The sequence below is a fragment of the Rosa rugosa genome, chromosome 1 (assembly GCF_958449725.1).
Source record: "Rosa rugosa chromosome 1, drRosRugo1.1, whole genome shotgun sequence".
In the NCBI taxonomy this organism is placed as follows: domain Eukaryota; kingdom Viridiplantae; phylum Streptophyta; class Magnoliopsida; order Rosales; family Rosaceae; genus Rosa; species Rosa rugosa.
The window spans coordinates 34,394,610-34,414,146 of NC_084820.1; the positions used below are offsets into that span (position 1 = coordinate 34,394,610).

At 39.7% G+C, this 19,537-nt stretch overlaps 1 protein-coding gene across 1 annotated transcript; it reads right to left on the reverse strand.

The window, feature by feature from the left end:
- Window positions 1–1,366: 1,366 nt before the first annotated feature.
- Window positions 1,367–4,443, reverse strand: LOC133724732 (probable auxin efflux carrier component 1b). The gene is made up of 6 exons (XM_062151561.1): window positions 3,085–4,443; window positions 2,426–2,702; window positions 2,234–2,319; window positions 1,971–2,128; window positions 1,763–1,839; window positions 1,367–1,665 (listed from the first exon to the last, which is right to left on the reverse strand). The coding sequence occupies exons 1-6, from the start codon at window positions 4,172–4,174 to the stop codon at window positions 1,599–1,601; spliced, it is 1,755 nt and encodes a 584-aa protein (XP_062007545.1). The 5' UTR covers window positions 4,175–4,443; the 3' UTR covers window positions 1,367–1,598.
- Window positions 4,444–19,537: the final 15,094 nt, after the last annotated feature.

Genomic DNA, 19,537 nt, shown 5'->3' on the forward strand with positions numbered 1-19,537 from the left:
TGGGGCTGTGCGGCCGTTGTCGAAGGGATCTCAGATTCCTTTTTTGGCGGACGGATTGGGTTTGTTGGACTATTTTGGCGACGTTATTGGGATCTGCAGTGCTTAGATCCGATCAGAAAGCTCCGATCTGGTTTGGGTTGCTAGGATCCGATCCAAAGATCGGGGTCGTTGGGAGGGCTGGAGATCCTTGCTGGCATTTGGAGAATGATGGTAGGAGGGAGAGATGGCCTGCGATTTCTTGGCGCACACAGGTGATGGCGGAGAGGCTGCCGGTGGCGGGACGGAAAGGCTGGTATCTGGGCCTCTGCCGTATTCAACTTGGACCTTGGCTTGCCAGCGTTTAGGCTTGGGCTTTGGCCTTGGTCCCATGTTATATTATTTTTTTGCTTTGATTTATTGCTTTTTAATTCTAGTTAGATGTGGTCTTATACTGATAATAAGTACTTACCATTTTTTGGTATGGCGACATGGGCTCTAGTTCCGGATTGCACACTCAGTGTGCTTTGTCTGACCTATCTAGGCGTCGAGCTGTTTACTTGATCAAATTGACGCAACCTTATAGTGGTAGGATGAAACAGAGTGTTGCCGGATTTATTTATGTGCGGCAACATAATAGGAAAGTTGTGCTATTTGTAATGATGCTTCTCTCTGATAGAATTATTTTTTCGCTATGTCACCGCTTTGTCAAATTAAATGGAGTAGTCAGTCGTGCACTATTTGCTAATTAGTGCATGTTAGAATACATAAATTTTATGAAGACTCCTGTTATTATTTCATGATATAATCTTAATATTTATTTTAACTCTGGGGTTCAGACTCTATGTCATCCTCCTTGTATTATGTAGTTTCATTAATCAAGACTGAACCACACTAGCCCATTGAAAAAAAAAACCTACAATATCAACGTTTACCTTGTTTTAATTTTCTTTTTTATCTAGGCATGTTGGGGGTTTATCTGTCTGAATGCAATTTATAGGTTTCGCGGAGGCAGGCTAGCACGCCCATCCGTGTTCCCCAATGGAGAGACCAAAACCTAAGTGAAGCAAACCGACAACCTCATGTCCATAGGCTGCTATGCGGCCTACGCTTCTCTCTCTCTCTAGTACCTACAAGTGACAACTAGCATCCACTTTTTCCTTCTGACATGACAAAGCATTTACTGTTTTCTTTGGTTTCAGATGCTTTCTTGCAGATTCATACAAAGCATTCACTACTATCTCTGTTTTTTTACACAAAGCATTCAATGTTTGGTTTGGTTTGCTTCGAAAATATTTGCATAGAGTCATAGAGATTCCAATTTGGTCATATCTTTTCTGACCAAGAGAGGTCAAAAGTAGAGGATCTTCCATCTTCATTTTCATCAAAATACCAAACAAAAGCCGAAGCATTTTATAGATAAAGGCAACAAAGATACATACTGCTCCCAAAAACAAAAACCTCAATTCTGGATTAATATCTCTCATCATTACATCTCTTCTTTTTCCTCTCTACGTTCTTCTGTTCTTCTGTTAGCAGCAAAACCCCAGTACCAAAAGGGTGAGAACCGACAAGCTAGGAGCTACCTTAATTTCAACTAACTACTGTTATTGCACTGAGATTTAAAGTCCTAGAACGATGTAGTAAACCAATGTGATAGGAAGAGCAATTAGCATCCCAAAAATAACCCTGCACAAAACAAACAACAACCTCATATCAGATCGATGAATGCAAGTGTACGTCCCATAAGTAAAACAATAATCAGAAATGTTCCAACAAAACCAACCCCGTGCTCAGTATGTTAGGATGAACATTGTATTCCTTGGCAAACACAAAGGGCACAATCCCTTGTGGAAGAGCTGCCTGAAATGAAACCACACGATAAATGTCATCAACTGGAAACAGAGTGCTGCTATAACTCAAATCTGGTGAAGGAGGCTATTCTAGTATTCTTGTATATGTATCTAGCAGAGTTTGTAGCAAAACTTGCTCACCTGAACAATGGCAATGTGTAGCAGAACGCCTCGCAGTCCCACAGCAAGTGAGGCTGCTGCCATGACAGCAGGACCGGCAAGGAATCTAACTGCCATGGCAAAGCTAGCAATTCTGTTCCCACATGCAATCATCCTTGGTTGTAATGCCATGAACAATCCTGCAAACCAATTAGAATTTGAGCTGCTAAGTAATAGCCACACAAAGTTGTGTAGTCTCTGTAGCACAATCGCTAAGAAATGACATTTCTACAATCCTAACATACCAAGGCTAAACATGGCCATTCCAAGACCGGCATCAGAAAGAATGGCTATTGAACGGGCTATGATTGCAGGCATAACAATGTTCCACCTGAAAAATCACATGTTTTGATTAGTTAGCTATGAACGCGGGAAGTATCTATACAAATTAAAAGTGCTATACAACTATTGTTTGTAGAAATTCAACATATGCTTACTTATATGAGACTAAAGACCAGGTAAGGCCAATAAGGCTGGAGTACGTGTTTGGGTTTCTAATGAGTTTCCTCCAGACCATAATGAGAATGAGACGGGTCATAACGCTAGCTGGTGGCATTGCTGTGGCCTTTGATTCACCATGACAAGTCTTTGGGTGGAGTTCAGTGGTGGAGGAGCTGGAACCCAACTTGGAAAGCACCGGACCCTCTCGATCAATCCCATTAGAAACTGGTCTGTTATCGAAGCTGAACTCATCTCGCCCAAACTCATCGTGATCTAAACCAACATTATTGCAAAAAAAAATGAATAGTTGCTTACGAAAACAAGATAAAACGACTTGAGACAATCACACCACTGGTAATGACAAAATGAGAAGAAAGAAACAGGGACATTTGGGTTGAAAATTAAGAAAGAAGACGAAAATGGGGAATGCGAAACAGAAACAAAGTTTTAACAAACCCCACTTCACCCCACGCCAATACAAACGAAACCTTGAATATACAAACCCCCACGCCAATACAAACAATTTACAGACAAAAAACAAATACATTTGCACGAATGAATAGAAAATTCCAAAATAGCAAAGAACTATACCAGAATATGTTGGCACACAAAACAATCTAATACAGCCAAAAGAGTTGAGATTAGTGTTTCAAACCTTTCTGGTGAGCAACTCCACCTCTGAAAACATGAATGCCTCCTTCTGAGACTGGAGAAGCACTCGAGCTCCAAACAAACATGTGAAGATCCTTACCAGTGGCATCAGTCCCATTGGGCTTTATCTTGGCAGTTGCATTGGGTCCAGCCACCGGAGAGAATATTCCGGTGCTGGGAGGCGTAGGATACCCCTGCATGGAACTTGGTGGTCTCATGCCGACACCGGTGGCCTCTTCATCATAGCCGTAATTCGACAGCCTTGGACTCACATTACTCATGTTCTTCCCATTCACCATTGCATAGAAATCAGTGTGACTAAAATTGGAACCCCTGGGAGTTGGGTTTCTAGAAGACTGAAGGCTGTAGATTTCAGCATTAGTCAAGTTGGAAAGCCTTGGGGTACAGGAAACACCAGTGTTGGGTCCAAGGGATGGTTTGGAGAAGATTTCAGAGCGAGAGCTGGTGGATTTTCTGACAGTGACATGGAGTTTCCCATCTTCTCCGAGCTGGGCTTCAGTCTGTAACGGCTCTTTCCCATCTAAAGAAACGATATCGGAATCAACGCGAAAGGAAACGATGGAGGCAGCAGTGTCCGGGAACTGCTCACCAATCAAGATCCTAGCTCCTCTGTACTCGAACAAGAAGAGCATCAGAGTATACCAAACAATGCACTGGAGGACAACTATTTGGACCATTAAGGTCCCTGAGGAGTCTCCATACATGCCCTTTAGCAAGGGTATGCCCATCACCAGAGTGTTGGGAAGAGTAGAAAGGGAAAAGAGAGTGATGGACCACTCCAGAGAGCCTCTTGAGCTGGTTCTTGACCATATGGCTAGGACCGCCAAGACTAAGACTTTTTGAAGCGTGTCTGCGGCTATGAACCTGTAGTTCATGGCGTATGGATTGTTGGTGGAGATGAAGTGGAAGGAGAGCAGAGGAACGGCGAACAGGGCCACAAAGCGGTTGATGCCAGAACATTGATCGGGGCTGAAGATCTTCCACCACTTCACTGACCCATAGGCCAAAATCATGGCCACATAGAGTGGCACAACAGCTGTCAGAACGTGGTACAGGTCTCCCAAGCTGATCATGTCTTCTTCTTCTTCTCTGTTTTTGAATGGGCTATTGAGGAGTATCCAGTTGTGAGAATTCGCTGAAAACCCACAATTTACATAAGAGATATAGACTAGGTATGTAATAAAGGTGGACAGAAGGAAAATGAGAAGAAAATCAAGAGAAAATGAAAGGAATCGCCGGAAAAATGGGTTGATTCTCCCGACCAAAAGGGACACAGACAGAGTAGGCAAGTGGGGATGGGAGTAGGGAAGCAAGGGGTTATATTTAAGGCACCTATACTTTAATGGCAGACAGGGAAATAAAAGCTCAAGGCTTTTCAGAAGCTTTATCTAGTCTTTTGGGAAGGCGACCCCAAAAAAACATCTTGAATTGAATTGTAGAATAAAAAGTTATGGTTCAAGTAAATTCATATTTGTGTGTCTGATCCAAACTCTAGGTTACTTGATCTAGTGGTAATAGGGTTTAATTAGAAGAATCTAGAGATTATCTTTCCTTGTATGATTCAGACTCTATGCATTGTAATCCTCTATATAAAGAGGCCCCTATTATTAATGAGAACACACAGCAAATTTCTCTCAATTTCAGTTTCTCTACAACACGTTATCAGCACGAAGCCTAACCCTGAAACCCTAAAATTGTAGCCTTCAAATCCTAGCAACCACCGCAGCATATATTATAGCCCTTAATCCCAGGAGTCCAGAACCGGCGGCGCCATCCTCGAACCGGCCGCAAGAAGATAACTAGAGTCCTCTGACCGGTTCACTCTCTTCCAGTCTGCCTTCTACCGTGAATTTCTACCACCAGAGGCGCCCTAAACCCAGAAGCTAGGAACCGGTAAAATTACGGCCGGAAAGTTCTTGAACCGGCCTGCAGAGCTGCTCCACGCTGGTGAACCGTCAGCCTCCTTTCCTCCCTGCACCTACACAGCAGCCGAGCCCAGCGCAAGCGTGCAGCCCAGAAAGAAAGAAAAGGGGGTCGGCTAGGAAGAAAAAAAAAAAAAAAAGTGGGGCAGCAGGCCCAGGCCCACTGCCACAGACTCTGCCATGTCAGCAAGCTGTCATCAGCCACATCACCAGCGGACCAGCGCCACGTCAGCACCCGTCAACTTTCCGGTTACTATTCTGACCTCCACCGATGACTTTTTCCGGCCAAATTTTCCGGCGACCTATTTCAATGTATTTTTTACTAAAAGTTCCCGTTTTTTGAGTTTTTATTCAATTTCTCTTCTTTTTCTCGGGGACTTGCAAACTCCCTTATTCTACCCCCCTTTCTTCATCATAGGGGAGACCTAATTAAGCCGACCTGTGGGGGTTCGTGCTCACTCCAAGCTTGGAGCTTGTTGAGATCTCCAAACTTAGAGTTTGTAGAGAATTTATGATCGACCACTTACGTCATTGTTTCGACCTAATCCAATACCTCTTGGAATTGAATTTCTTGGTAGCGATTACGCTCAGAAATTTTATATGTTTTCGTGGTAGCCTTTTACGCTCCGAAACTAACCCTAATTTCTTGTTCTCTTTCAGGATGAGTAACCTGAACAAATTGGACTTTGCTCCATTGGGAACAACTGGCTCTGAATATCACAGGTGGGTTCATGATGTCCGCCAGCATCTCAAGGCCGATGAAATCCTGGATACGATTCTCGAGCCTAGCCAGGACGTGCTAACTGTTGAGCAAGCTCAAGCTTTGGAAGCAAATAGAGCAGCCTTAGAGGCAAATAAGGCGAAAGCCATCATCCTAATGACTCGTCATATGGATGATTCGCTCCAGTACTAGTGTATGAATGAAGAAGACCCCAGAAAGCTGTGGGTCTCACTCGAAGAACGATTTGGCAACGTCCGTGACTCCTTTCTTCCTGACCTAGAAGTCAGATGGCATAGCCTCCGCTTCTGTGATTTCAAGTCAGTTCTTGACTACAACTCGGAAACACTTCGCATTAAATCCTTAATGGAATTCTGTGATAAAGAGATCACAGATGCAATGTTGATTGACAAGACTCTCTCTACCTTCCCCGTCTCTGCATTGATGGCTGCTAAGAATTATCGAATCGATGTTACTACAGGACGGATCACAAGGTTTCATGAGCTCATTGGAGCTATGAATGTCGCTGAAAAGCAAGACAACATCCTTGTGAAGAACTATAATTCGAGATCCGTGGAAACAGAGCATATTCCGGAATCCAATTATAGTCGCGCCCCTAAGAGAGGGCGCCAAGAGCAAAACCCTAATCTTAGGGATACTTCTGGACGTTCTGGTCCATATAATCGCTCTACTTGGGAAGGTAACCGCCAAAATAGGCGAACACGGAACCGAAGAGGTCAATGTGGAAAGAGAGGGAGTCAACGCCTCTGGCCAGGTTGGTGGCGCCACCAACACTAAGAGCCATCTAAATGACGCTTTCAAAGCACCTCAATCAATGGAGTCTGAGCAAAGAGATGTATGTTCTCGATGTGGAGTATCCAGTCATTGGGCACACATTTGTAGAGCTCGTGAAGAAATTGTCACCGCCTACAAAGCATATTGTGAAGTAAGAGGAGCTCACTAGGTGGAACAAGAAGATCAAGAAGCTGATTTAGAGTGAAGGGTTGAAGACTACAAATCTGGCTGGGATCAATAGATCGCCAATTCTGTTTAAGTCTTTATTTTTCCAAGAGATGTAATAGACAATTGCCATATACTTTGTAGTATGCGCTATTGGTTTAGTCTTTCTTCAAAGTAGGCTCACCCAAAGTAAGTGTGATGTCTAGGAAGGTTCTGAGATTAGTGGTACTTAAGCGAGCCTTGCTCCACCGACATCTCCCTACTCACCTGGTCACATTTATTTTGGAATTACCGAAAAAAGTTAGACGACTACCATTGTTTTGCATTAGCTAGCATTTTAGATTAGATTTTCTTTGGTCAAAGAGACAATGATGTAACTCCATTGGCTTATGAATAAAATTTTGAGTTCTTTTCGTTATGTCTCAATTTTTGATTCTGAGCATATGACTTTGTGACTACGATGGCTAGTCCATCAATATTAATTCAAGGACATGGAATAGCCCAAGTTCCCCTTTGCCAAATGGCACCTTGATTACTGTCACAGAAACTCTCTACGCTCCTAGGGCAAATCGCACCTATGAATAGCCAACGGATTCCATGCGAAAATGCATGTAGAGAACGGAAATGAGTTCCTTTGCAATACCTCTAATGATTGCGAACAAAGGCGCATCTTAGAGAAGTTTATGTGTCTCTCTAGTGGACTCTATGTCACTATTTGAGCTATTAAATCCAATAAAGTTATGAGAGAAGATCTCTTGGATTTAGACACATATTGGCTTTGTCACAACATGATAGGTCATCCTAGTCATGATATGACGATCCGTTTACTAAAGACTTCACATGGACATCCTTTCTTTCGAGCGAAATGAAGCATGAATCAAAAGTTGATTCCTGGACTAAGTGCGACCGACGCTGCTGCCTAGGGCACCGCCTCCGTCCACCACCAGCCTAGGGCTGGCATAGTCCCTATCCATGATGCCATGGATGGCGTCCATCATGGTGATGGCGCCCCAGGTGATGCTGCAATCACCAACTTGCTTCAAATAGCGTTTCAGACGCTCAGGCCCAACCACAATCTTCATTGGTTGCTTCTAAGGCCTATCGCTCGATTTACAAAGCCCGTTCTTTAGGGAAATTAGGACTGAGACCGTCCTATGCAAAGGATATGAAAATACTCATTTTGTTCTTACATAGAACCCATGGGAATTCTATGGACTGATTCAACCAACCTGCGGACGTTTAAATATCTCATGATGTTGGTTGACACGCAAACACGCTGGTCACGTGTTGTGCGATTGTCCACGCAAACGAGCTCACTCCCCGAATCATCATATTCAGTCAATTGGATTTGACTATGCTAGAGAGTTTACATCGAAGACTTTTGATGGTTATTGCATTAGGGAATGATGTTGGACATCATATCCTCATGTACACACCCATATGGTCTCGCGGAAACGACTATGATGGTAGTTCGCATGCAGATATGTTAATTCGTCTACGACCCACTGCCACTCACAGACGAATGGGCAACTACGTTGGATTTGAGACTCCAACAATCGTCCACCACTTGATGCCCTTGCTAGGAGATCTCCTTACCGCTAAATTTGCGGATGTCACTTTGATGAGACAGTCTTCCCATCGTTAGGGGGAGATAAGAACACAGATGTTCAGTAGGAACGACAGGAATTGTTGTGGTCTGTCCCCACTATGTCTCATCTCGATCCCTACTAAAATGACGAGATAACACAAATATGCTGCAAACATGCCTACAAGGAAGGACGTCCCTACGAGAGGACGTAGCGCCACCCTACACGCAGGTAGGCATGGCGCCAACGCCAAAGAGAGTGGCACTCTGGCGTTACAGGCCATGGCCCCAGCTAGGATGCATGAGAGGCCCGTGGGTTTGAAGGATACTTTGGCACATTCCAATCCTTTGATCATCAAGACTCAAAATCTGTCTCATGAGTATCTTCCGGGTGATGGTTATCGTTGGGGGACGCCTCAACGTCAGAACCTATTTCTGAGAATATAAAGCTCTATGAAACTTACACTAGTGTACATGAGACGTGGGATAGAAACTCCATCATAATTGATGATGTAGTTGAGCATTTCGTTGTGCATGAGTTTGTTGAGTCAGATGATATCGAACCACGCTCCGTTCATGAATGAATGCCAACGTAGAGAGATTTGGCCTAAATGGAAAGATGCGATCCATGTTAAGTTGGATTCTCTAACGAAGAGGAAGGTTTTTGAGCCAGTGATTGATACGTGCAAAAGCATCGTCAATTTAAACCCTGAAAAATATCATCGTTAGTATAGAGCAAATAGGGTATCGAACAAACCGGGGATTGAGGGTGCTAACATGTGAGAAACAAATTAATCAAAGAATATACAAATTTACGAAATCAAAGATAAAGAATTTACAAGTTTTACGAAAATATTTAACAAGTTTACAAGCATGCTTAGAATTAGAACAACAAAGAAAAGAGAGAGAGCATACATACATTCACACGAATTAGAGAGCAAAGGAATGAAAGAGCAACAAAAATATACAAGTATATATATAGGCAATGCCGAAATTAGAGAGAAAACAAGTTAGAAAAGGTTTTGGAAATCCCACTCCTATTTATACACAATTACAAATCCATATCACATAGGGAATTCATATACAACAAGGATACATATTATTGACCAAGTCAAACAAGAAATCCTAAGTCAAAACTAACTCTAACTACTTTTCCTAAAGGGAAAATTTTACAAAGAGTACCCGAACTAAGGCCCATTCTAAACTTTAGTACCTGATTATTCAAAACTATCACATTGGTACCCGATGTTTAAAGTCCGACCCAACAATCGTACACGCCGTTAGTAACGGTGTTAAGTAGCACATTTTGAGGGATATTTTAGTCACTTCATGTCTTAATCCAATTTTTTTTTTTATTCATTGCAACTTGGTTTCTCTCTCCTTGATTTTCTCCCCATTTATGAGACCAGTTGCATCATATGTAAAAAAAAAAAAACAAAAAAAATTGGTCTCATAAATTTTTTTAATTAAAAAAAAAATTGGATTAAGACATGAAATGACTAAAATATCCCTCAAAATGTGCTACTTAACACCGTTAGTAACGGCGTGTACGATTGTTGGGTCGGATTTCAAACATCGGGTACCAATGTGATAGTTTTGAATAGTCGGGTACTAAAGTTTAGAATGGGCCTTAATTCGGGTACTCTTTGTAAAATTTTCTCTTTCCTAAAAAACACCAAAGCATCCCTAAAATTTAGGAACACCTAAAAAACACAAAACAAAATCCAAAAAAACACTAAATTAATTCCTAGAAAACACTAACACATATTTACTATTCACGGAGTTACTATTCACGAATTTTTAAAACATTATTTATTTATTTATTTATTATTTACATTAACATGCTACCTAAAAACTCTAAGTTAATTTTAATTATTTACAAATGTACAAAAACACATAACATAAAGATTGGGGGGTTTTTGAAGATTGAAAAACAGAAATTTTAGAAAACAAATAAAAAGTAAAAATCGTTTCTATACAAAGGTGGGAAAAGAAGAATTTTTGGAAAACAATTCATCAAGAACAATTCAAGAACAACATATTCATGCATCCCTTAATCTTGTTTATTACCAAGAACGCCATCAACCAAGACACAAAGATCAAAGCAACCAATGTCCTTTTTAACTTTATTTCTTAAGTCAAATCGAAATAGCAAAGCACCAAATCAATTTTATTTTGAAAAGTCGATATCACACATACGTTGAAAATCCGTTTTCAAATCATTAAGTTCAAGAAAGAATTGATAAACATGCAAATCCAAGCACGTCACAACTTATCATCACATGCATAATCTGATTTCGACTCAAAGCAAGCCTTTACTACTTATTCGAATTAAGTTTCACAAAGCATCAAACCTAATTACTAGCAAATTACATGCAAATCTTCCTATGTTTGCAACCACAAGAACGTTACATATAATGAAGCACAAAATCAGATTATCATTCCATATATTTGGCAACCAACAAAGATCAAGAACACATAAACACATTACACATGAAAAAGCACATCAAAATTGAATCCAAAAATAGGTTTTGTCACATCGTAGTTTCGGTTTAAACAACAGAAATTCCAAAGCAGAAATTCTAACTACAAGAAAGCCACAACCGTGAAAGTACATGAGAAGATTATGGTATGAACAACCCTTAGTCACGTCCCAAGGTCCAAAGCAGATCCAAGATGGTGCACAAGTGATGATCACGGCTAGGAAGGTGGATGGTCACGGCTATGCTCCTTGAAGATTGCGAAAACCTGAAAACTAGAGAGAACAAGTGAGAAATCGAAATTGTGGAGAATATTGTAACCCTTGAAACGTCAAATACACTAGGTATATATAGGAGAACGTCTCAAGGCACTCCCAATTTGTTTCTACTTGGTTTCTCCAAAGTTGTGTTGATCTAGGACTTGTTTGGCACAAAGTAGATTTCCGGCAGTCTTGACCTCAGTGCACTAAAACGGCCATAACTTCTTCTAGAAAATAGCTATCGATGAGCTGTAAAAAGTTCTGGAAACTAGACATCTCTAGCTTTCCAACCATATGAAGATCATAATTTTATGAGCTCTGAACGATTTATGACTCTCCGTTGAAGTTGACTGATCTGCACAGGCAGTAATCCGAATCTGTAATGGATTTGACTTTTAAAGCACAACTTAAGTCCAACTCGGTTTTCCTTCACATCACATGCCTCTCACATGTCTTCCACGCCTTGTTGAAGAATGAAACGTCAAGAACTCCCTAGAACCTTCAAGAATCTCACGGCAATTCCAATCCATGCTCAACTAGAAATCCAAACTCCACATTGCTTTGAAATCCGAATTCCTTGTTGCTTTCTCTTCCATGTGCACGACATATGATCTTCTTGAGACTTCTAGATACTTCATGAACGTTCCAAAGCTCTCCTAGTATGAGTAGAACTCCATATGCAAGTAGGTTTCCTAGTTGAATACTGCTTTCTTTTCCGAGATGCTTCTACACTCTTCCGGAACCTTCTTGAGTAATCCTTATCCCACAGGGACTCCTTATCACACTAGGTTTCCTTATCTGAGTAGAATTGGGTTTCCTTGTCCAAGTAGAACTCCTAGTCCAAGTCAGCTTCAGACTCCTACTCCAACTTGGATTCCTTTTCCTAGTCAAACTGGGAAAACTTCCATTTATTCATTTCTTTCCATTTCTGCGCCACTTGTGCCTTCCTTAGCCATTTTTGGACTTTGAGACTCCATTTTACCTGTAAAACACTAACTAAGTTAAATTGATCAAGATAAAGGAAATAGCTTAGCAAAATATAGGGTTTCAACATTATAAACGTCGCATTTTATGCTCCTATCAGTGATGCCAACACCTCCTATCATAAAACCTATTGATTAATGGGTCTTCGTTAGAAAGCGTATGACAAAAAGAGATGGCAATCTCGCCTTATGGTGCAAGGGTTCTCATAAAAACGCCCTGGAATCAACTACGATGAGACATATTCTCTCGTAATGGATGTCATTGCACTCCACTACCTTGTCAGTTTGGTAGTTTCCGAATAACTGAACATGCAATTTACAAATGTGGTCACTATGTATCTATATGGGGATCTAGATACGGAATATACATGAAGGTTCATGGTGAACTTCATCTACCCAAGTCAAGTGGCTCTAGACCACGGAGCGCGTTTATAATAAGATTGAAACGCTCACTAAAGTGACTACTTGATTAGGAAGGGATATGCCCACGCGTTTCTATAACAAGTTTCGGATTCTATCGCGGTTCATGTTGGACATGATCTTCATTGGAAGCCCTTAAAGAGTTAAGGGAAACCGCTGAACACTTGAAATCCGAGTTTGAGATGAAGGATTTTGGGAGAACACGATTATGTCTCGGTTTGGAACTTGAGCATTGTGTTGATAGATGCTTAGGCATTTTGACAAGGTCAAACCTTCAAGCACCCCCATGATCGTCCGTAGTCTTTATCCTGAAAAGGATCCTCTTCATCCGAAGGATGATGGCGAAGATGTGCTAGAGGCGGAAGTGCCCTACATAAGTATAATAGGCACATTATTGTACTTAGCTAAATGTACAAGACCGGACATCTCATTTGCAATGAACTTGTTAGCTAGATATAGCTTTGCGCCAACGCGACGCCATTGGATTGGTGTAAAAGATATCTTTCAGTACTTGAGATGTACAATTGATATGAGCTTGTTCTATCCCTACAAAGAGATGATGGATTCGGACCCGTCACACACTAGGAACGCTGCCAACACTGGCCTGCGTCTTCCATCCCCATCCCAAAATGACATGTGTTTTAGAAGGTTTTACTGATGTTGGGTATCTCTCTGACCCATACAAAGGTCATTTCCAAACTGGTTAAGTGTTCACCATGGGAAAAGACCGTGATATCTTAGAGGTCTACAGAACAGACCTTAGTCGCTATATCTTCGAACCATGCAGAGATTATTGCTCTTCACGAAATGATTCGTGAATGTATATGGATTGGATTCATAGTTACGCATGTCGAACAATTGTGGTTTGAAGTCTACCACAGATGAGCCTACGAGAATTTAGGATAATGCTGCTTGTTTTGAACAAATGAAGCAAGGCTACATCAAAAGAGACAACACCAAGGATAATCAGCAACAACAGACTCTCCTCAAGATCAAAGTGAACTAGGTTCAATTTGAGGACAGTGCGGCAGGCAGGCTTGCTCACTAAGTCATTGCCTAAATTCCACTTTCGGGAAACATGTTGGTAGCATCGTTTGCGGAAGTTATCTGAACCCCCATGATCGTAGTCATCAGGGGGAGATGCAGACATCAGGGGGAGGTGTCTACATGTAAATCTTGAAACGTGAAGGGTGAGTTGTGCTCTTTTTCCCTTCGACCGAGGTTATTTTTGTCCCACTGGGTTTTTGTTACTCAGCAAGGTTTTTAGCGAGGCAACGAGAGAAGCACTGCGTTTGGGCGACACAAGGGGGAGTGTTCAAGTAAATCCCTATTTGTGTGTCTGGCCCAAACTCTAGGTTACTTGACCTAGTGGTAATAAGGTTTAATTAGAAGAATCTAGATATTATCTTTCCTTGTATGATTCAGACTCTATGCATTGTAATCCTCTATATAAAGAGACACCTATTATCAATGAGAACACATAGCAAATTTCTCTCAATTTCAGTTTCTCTACAACAGTTATGTATTTTTTGATGGGTTCGTGAAAAACTGCGAAAGAAATCGGTGTGTCTATTCATAATTTCATACCCTTATAATTTGGATGTTTTTAAATTTTTTGTTAACTTTTATTTTTATTTTATCATTCTGAAAAATCAAACACAACATTCAAATCATCTCAGATGCTCCAACAGAAGTGTAGTACTAAGTCTACTAAACCCAATCAATCAAACAGAGAACTCAATCATATAATCACAATCATAAAAAAGAGGAAGGAAAAGGATTAGAGAAATCTGGCCTGTGAGAACAAAAAGAGGCACGACAGTCTCTGTCCTAAAGCCCTAGACGCCTCCCCTCGTGCAGGTGTTGGCGGTCGTCTACAAACTCCAAGATACAACCCTTATTCCTCACAGGTTGTCTAATCCGCTTCGCACGTTCACGATAGACGGGATGTCAAGCTTTTATCGATTACCCAAGAATGGAGAATATGAATTGGTATAGAAGGAAGTTTTGATAACAGAAGAAGAGGAAGAATAGGTAAAAGAAGAGAGGTATTCTACGTTCTTTCCTTGTCTGAAGAGTTCAAGTTTATATAAACTCTTCATGCCTCTTCAAAAGAACATGACTCTTGAAAAACCAAAACAGATAACTTTTGATATTGTTTAAAATAATATTAATAATAAAAGTTTTGAATCTTTAAATATAAAAGAAAAGAAAATAAAACCAACAAACAAACCCCCACAAGATTCAAAACTTCAAAACTCAAAGATATGGGCAAATTAAAAGAAGGAATTTCTTGGGCAACTTTTATACCATGTAATTGATGTAGGTGTCTTCCGGACTTGAACCTACACTTAGTGTAAACAACTTTCATTTGAAGAAATCATAGTGAACTATAAATGTCTTGAACTAGACCCCTTTTAGTCAAACTATACATTGTCACACACATGATATCAATACATACACTTGGCGCGGGTTAGCGCTATTTATGGCCATGTGCTCTATCTTGATTATCATGAGAGTTAATAGAGAGCAGCCCATATCTCATAGTTGTGGCCTCACAACTACTCTCACTTAGGTGAGTTCTCCAAGAGTACATGTGACTTGTAGCCCGCGGGAGTATGCCCCTCTCGAAGCTTATTCAAGGTATAACCTTTCCTTAATTTCACATGTCAACAGTACTAATGTCATAGGGATGAGCAGGAGAGCTTTTTTTTTTTTTTTTTTCTCCTCTCCTTTTATCTTTTTGTACTGGAATTTTAAGTCACGCAATATGGATTGTTTCTACCCATTGAACCACCTTCATGGGATCTCCAGTCACAGAGGTTGGGTTGCTTCCCTAGGTGACTTCCTTTTGGGCTTAAACCCATCCCCCTCGACAAATCTAGGAGACCTTTGGTCAACTGATCAGCAATGTTCTTGTTGGTTGCATCACGAATATGAAAACTATGTGCAAATTTATGTGATGTTAATTACCTACTCCCAAGATTTGGAGGTCAAGTTTTAGTAAAGGGGAAAAGTAAGAGTATTGTACCCAAGGGATTGATTAACTCTACCCTAAACTAGATTACCGCGAAAATAAAACCTAGAAAACACATGCGAGTCTATCTTTTTACAAATTAATAGTCTCAGCCCTTTGGAAGCCAAAAATATCAATAATGATATTTACAATGGTAAAATGGTGAATTGGCTTTTGAATTGATTTTAATTTGGATAAAGGAAATTAAGTTGTACAAAAATAAAATAAACAAATAAAAATGAGACTAAATCAATGAGAAGAATAGAGACTTAGGCATCGCATCTAACCTTACTCATGCACAAAATGTAACCCATATTTGATCTAATAACATGCTTTGACAAACTTCCCCTTAGTGCTTTGGTGAAGCTACCAAGAAACCAACTAATCATGCAATTCAACAAATTTTGGTGAAGCTAAGTTAAATTACACAACCTTAGTCCCATTTATATTTCATTAAAACACAAGTGGGCTATGAGCCGCTAGCCTAACACCCCCTTAGAGTAATTAAATCATGACACATGCATTAAGTTTAGAGTAAGAAGTTCAAGCAACTTAACAATTCCCGTAAGAATCATTAAGCCACCACCTAAAGGCTACACATGCTCACGGATTCAAGAAGTGGTCAAGTTCAAGTTTCTGATTAATTAGTTTCCTAAACATGCTTTCTAGGTGACTAAGCTAGTAAACACATTTAGTAAGCATTAAAGTTTAAAAGCCCATAGATTCAAAACATGCATAAACATCAAAACACATGGAAATTTATATTATTTGCACATAAGTATCAAATCTAACTACTCACAACAAATGTTATTACACATACAAGCCATGAACATCAAATTAAAGAGAGAAGGAAAAAAAAAGAGAAGAACTACCCAACCTTCTACCTAGCTCTCAAAGATGTCAAATGATGAGAGAATTGCTTCAAGGTATGGGATTTTCGGTTTTACAACCCAAAACACCATACACATCCACAAAACTCAAGAACAAAGAAGAACAAAGGCTTGGATGTGTGAAAGCAAGTGTTGTGATTAATTTAGAGTGTGTAGTAACTTCGGGTTTGGTGAAACCCAAGTGCCTGCTACACACCTATTTCTCACACAAACTTAAAGAACTATGTACAAGCTATGAAAAACTAACCTAAAACTAGAGAAAAGAGAGATTTTGATGCTCCAAAATGAGAGAGCAAAGGGGGAGCACGGTTTTGGGAGAGAGGAAGGGCTATTTAAAGGCCAAGGCAATCCAAATCAAGGGTGGAGATCAAAAGGAATGAAGGGCTAGATGTGATTGACAAATGTGTAAGCACAAATTGTGGATCTAGTTTTTGACTCCACATAGAAATGACCTAGAAAGGCTATAGATATTTTGGTGGAGGAGAAAAAATAAGGGTAGAAGGGTCATTGTGTAGGGGAACAAGATAATAAATGGGAGACAAAAGTGTAAGGTGTAAAAATGAGACCACTTGTCATCTTTCTAATTTTGAATTTTAAAATAACCTAGACCTAAAGTATTCCCACCTAAAGTCTCTAACTCTAGTCAGCTATTCCTTGTCCTCCACACAAGTTCTCGGCCGGCCAACTCGGCCGGAAATGTCCGGAATCCTGCGTTGACCACCGTTGACCCATTTTTTGTCTATTTGCGCACGTTCTTCTCCTTTCTTCCTTCAATTGAATCTCCACCGAGAGTTCGGAATTAGCCTTTGACTTCTTCATACAAACTTTTCCTCCATGAGTGTAGATCATCCTAGTAAAATTTCAGAGCTTAGTTAACCGTGGTGTAGCCGGAAATGCTGATGGAATCCGTACAGGTCCGGTTTTGCAGTTTTCATGTTTTAGTCAGAACATTGGACCGATATTTTGATGGTCTTCCACTCCGAACTAGCTCTTGCACTCTTCATAATAAATGATCCTTAGGATGTCTAGAATATATCTGGAAAGTTTCAACTCATTTAGAGTTCATTTGGTCAGTCTACCACTCCCCCTTCCTTGCCTAGCTCGGTTTCTCCTAGCCGGAGTAGGAAAATGTGCTAAAGTTGAGTTTTTAGTGCATTTCCAAGCTTTTCCATCATTTCCTAGCATGATAAGGAAAACATAATAAATATATATAAATAAACACAAAGGTTAAGCAAAAGTACAAGATTAGGGGAATAATTACTAGGTAATTATGGACCTAACAGTTCTTTTCTGATTTTACAAAGTCTAAAGATACAACTTCTTTGTTTAATAGACTTCTTACAGATTTGTACCTAACATATATATGTCTATTCATTTTTTTATTAGAATGTGTTTGCTTTACTAACTCTATCACAGCCTTGTTGTCACAATGGATAGAAATGGCTGGAATAGGCTTTCTAATCAAGGGTATCTCAAGTAGGAAATCTTTTATCCATTCAGCCTCAGTACATGCAATATCAAGTGCTACAAGTTCAGATTGCATAGTACTTCTAGTAATTATAGTTTGTTTCTTGGATCCTCAAGATATGGCAGCTCCTCCTAATAGAAAAACATATCCTGAAGTGGATTTTACATCCGAGCTATCAGAGATCCAATTGGCATCAGTATACCCTTCTACTACACAAGGAAATATTTTATAGCAAATAAAAAAATTTAAAGTACCTCTCAGATACTTAAAGACTGTTTCTAAAGCAATCCAATGATCCTTACTTGGGTTATGAGTATATCTACTTAATCTACCAATAGCAAAAGATATATCAGGTCTGGTCTTATTTGCTATGTACATCAAAGATCCAATCATTTGTGAGTATTTTAGTTGAGACACAGGTTCTCCCATATTTTTCTTTAAAACTAAGTTAGGATCATAAGGTGTTGAAACAGACTTGCAAGTATAATAATTAAATTTCTTTAGCATCATTTCAATTGCACTAGCCTGATTTAAAGTAAAAGCCTAAAGAAGTTTTCTCTAATTTCATTCCAAGGATTATGTTAGCTTCACCTAAATCTTTCATATCAAATTTCTTTGATAAGTAGATTTTCACATTTTCCACAATTTCTAGACTTGTTCCAAACAACAGAATGTCATCAACATATAAACATAATATTACACACTCTCCATCACATTCTTTATAGTAGACACATTTATCATGTTCATTGATTTTAAAATCATAATCTAAAATGACTTTGTCAAACTTTTCATGCCATTGTTTTGGAGCTTGTTTAAGACCATAAAGGGACTTGATTAATTTGTAGACTTTTTGTTCTTGACCTTTGACAATAAATCCCTCAGGTTGTTCCATATATATCTCCTCATCTAAATCTCCGTTCAAAAACGCAGTTTTTACATCCATTTGGTGAATTACTAAATTATGTATGGATGCTAAAGGTATAAGAATTCTAATGGTAGTGATACTAGACACAGGTGAGTATGTGTCAAAATAATCTATGCCTTTTATTTGTGTGAAACCTTTGGCTACTAGTCTAGCCTTATATTTATCTATGCTACCATCAGATTTCAGCTTTTTCCTAAAGACCCATTTGCAACCAATCGGTTTAGTTCCAGGAGGTAAGTTGGTTAGTTCCCAAGTGTGATTTTGTAAAATAGACTCAACCTCACTATGTATTGCTTCTTTCCAGAATGGAGCATCTGCAGAAGCCATAGCTTCTTTGTATGTAGTTGGATCACCCTCAATGTGGAATACTACAAAATCATCTCCAAAATTCTTATCTTTTCTCATTCTTTTAGTTCTTCTAAGTTCTTCTAAAGGTTCTGATTCTTCAATCATGGGATTACTTGTACTAGCAGAAACTTTATCGATATTAGTAATGACTCTATCTACTATTTTATTTGGGATTCTAGACTTGAAAGGGAAAATATCTTCAAAGAAAGTTGCATCCCTACATTCAAGTATAGTGTTATTAGAAATTTCACTAACCTCAGAATTTATCACTAAAAATCTGTTAGCACTACTATGGTGAGCATAGCCTAAGAATACGGTATCTACAGTTTTGGGTCCAATTTTCTTTCTTTTTGGATCAGGAATTGTAACCTTCGCTAAACACCCCCACACTTTTAATATTTGAAGATTTGGAGTTCTCTTCTTCCAAACTTCATAAGGGGTTTCATGGTTGTTTTTAACAA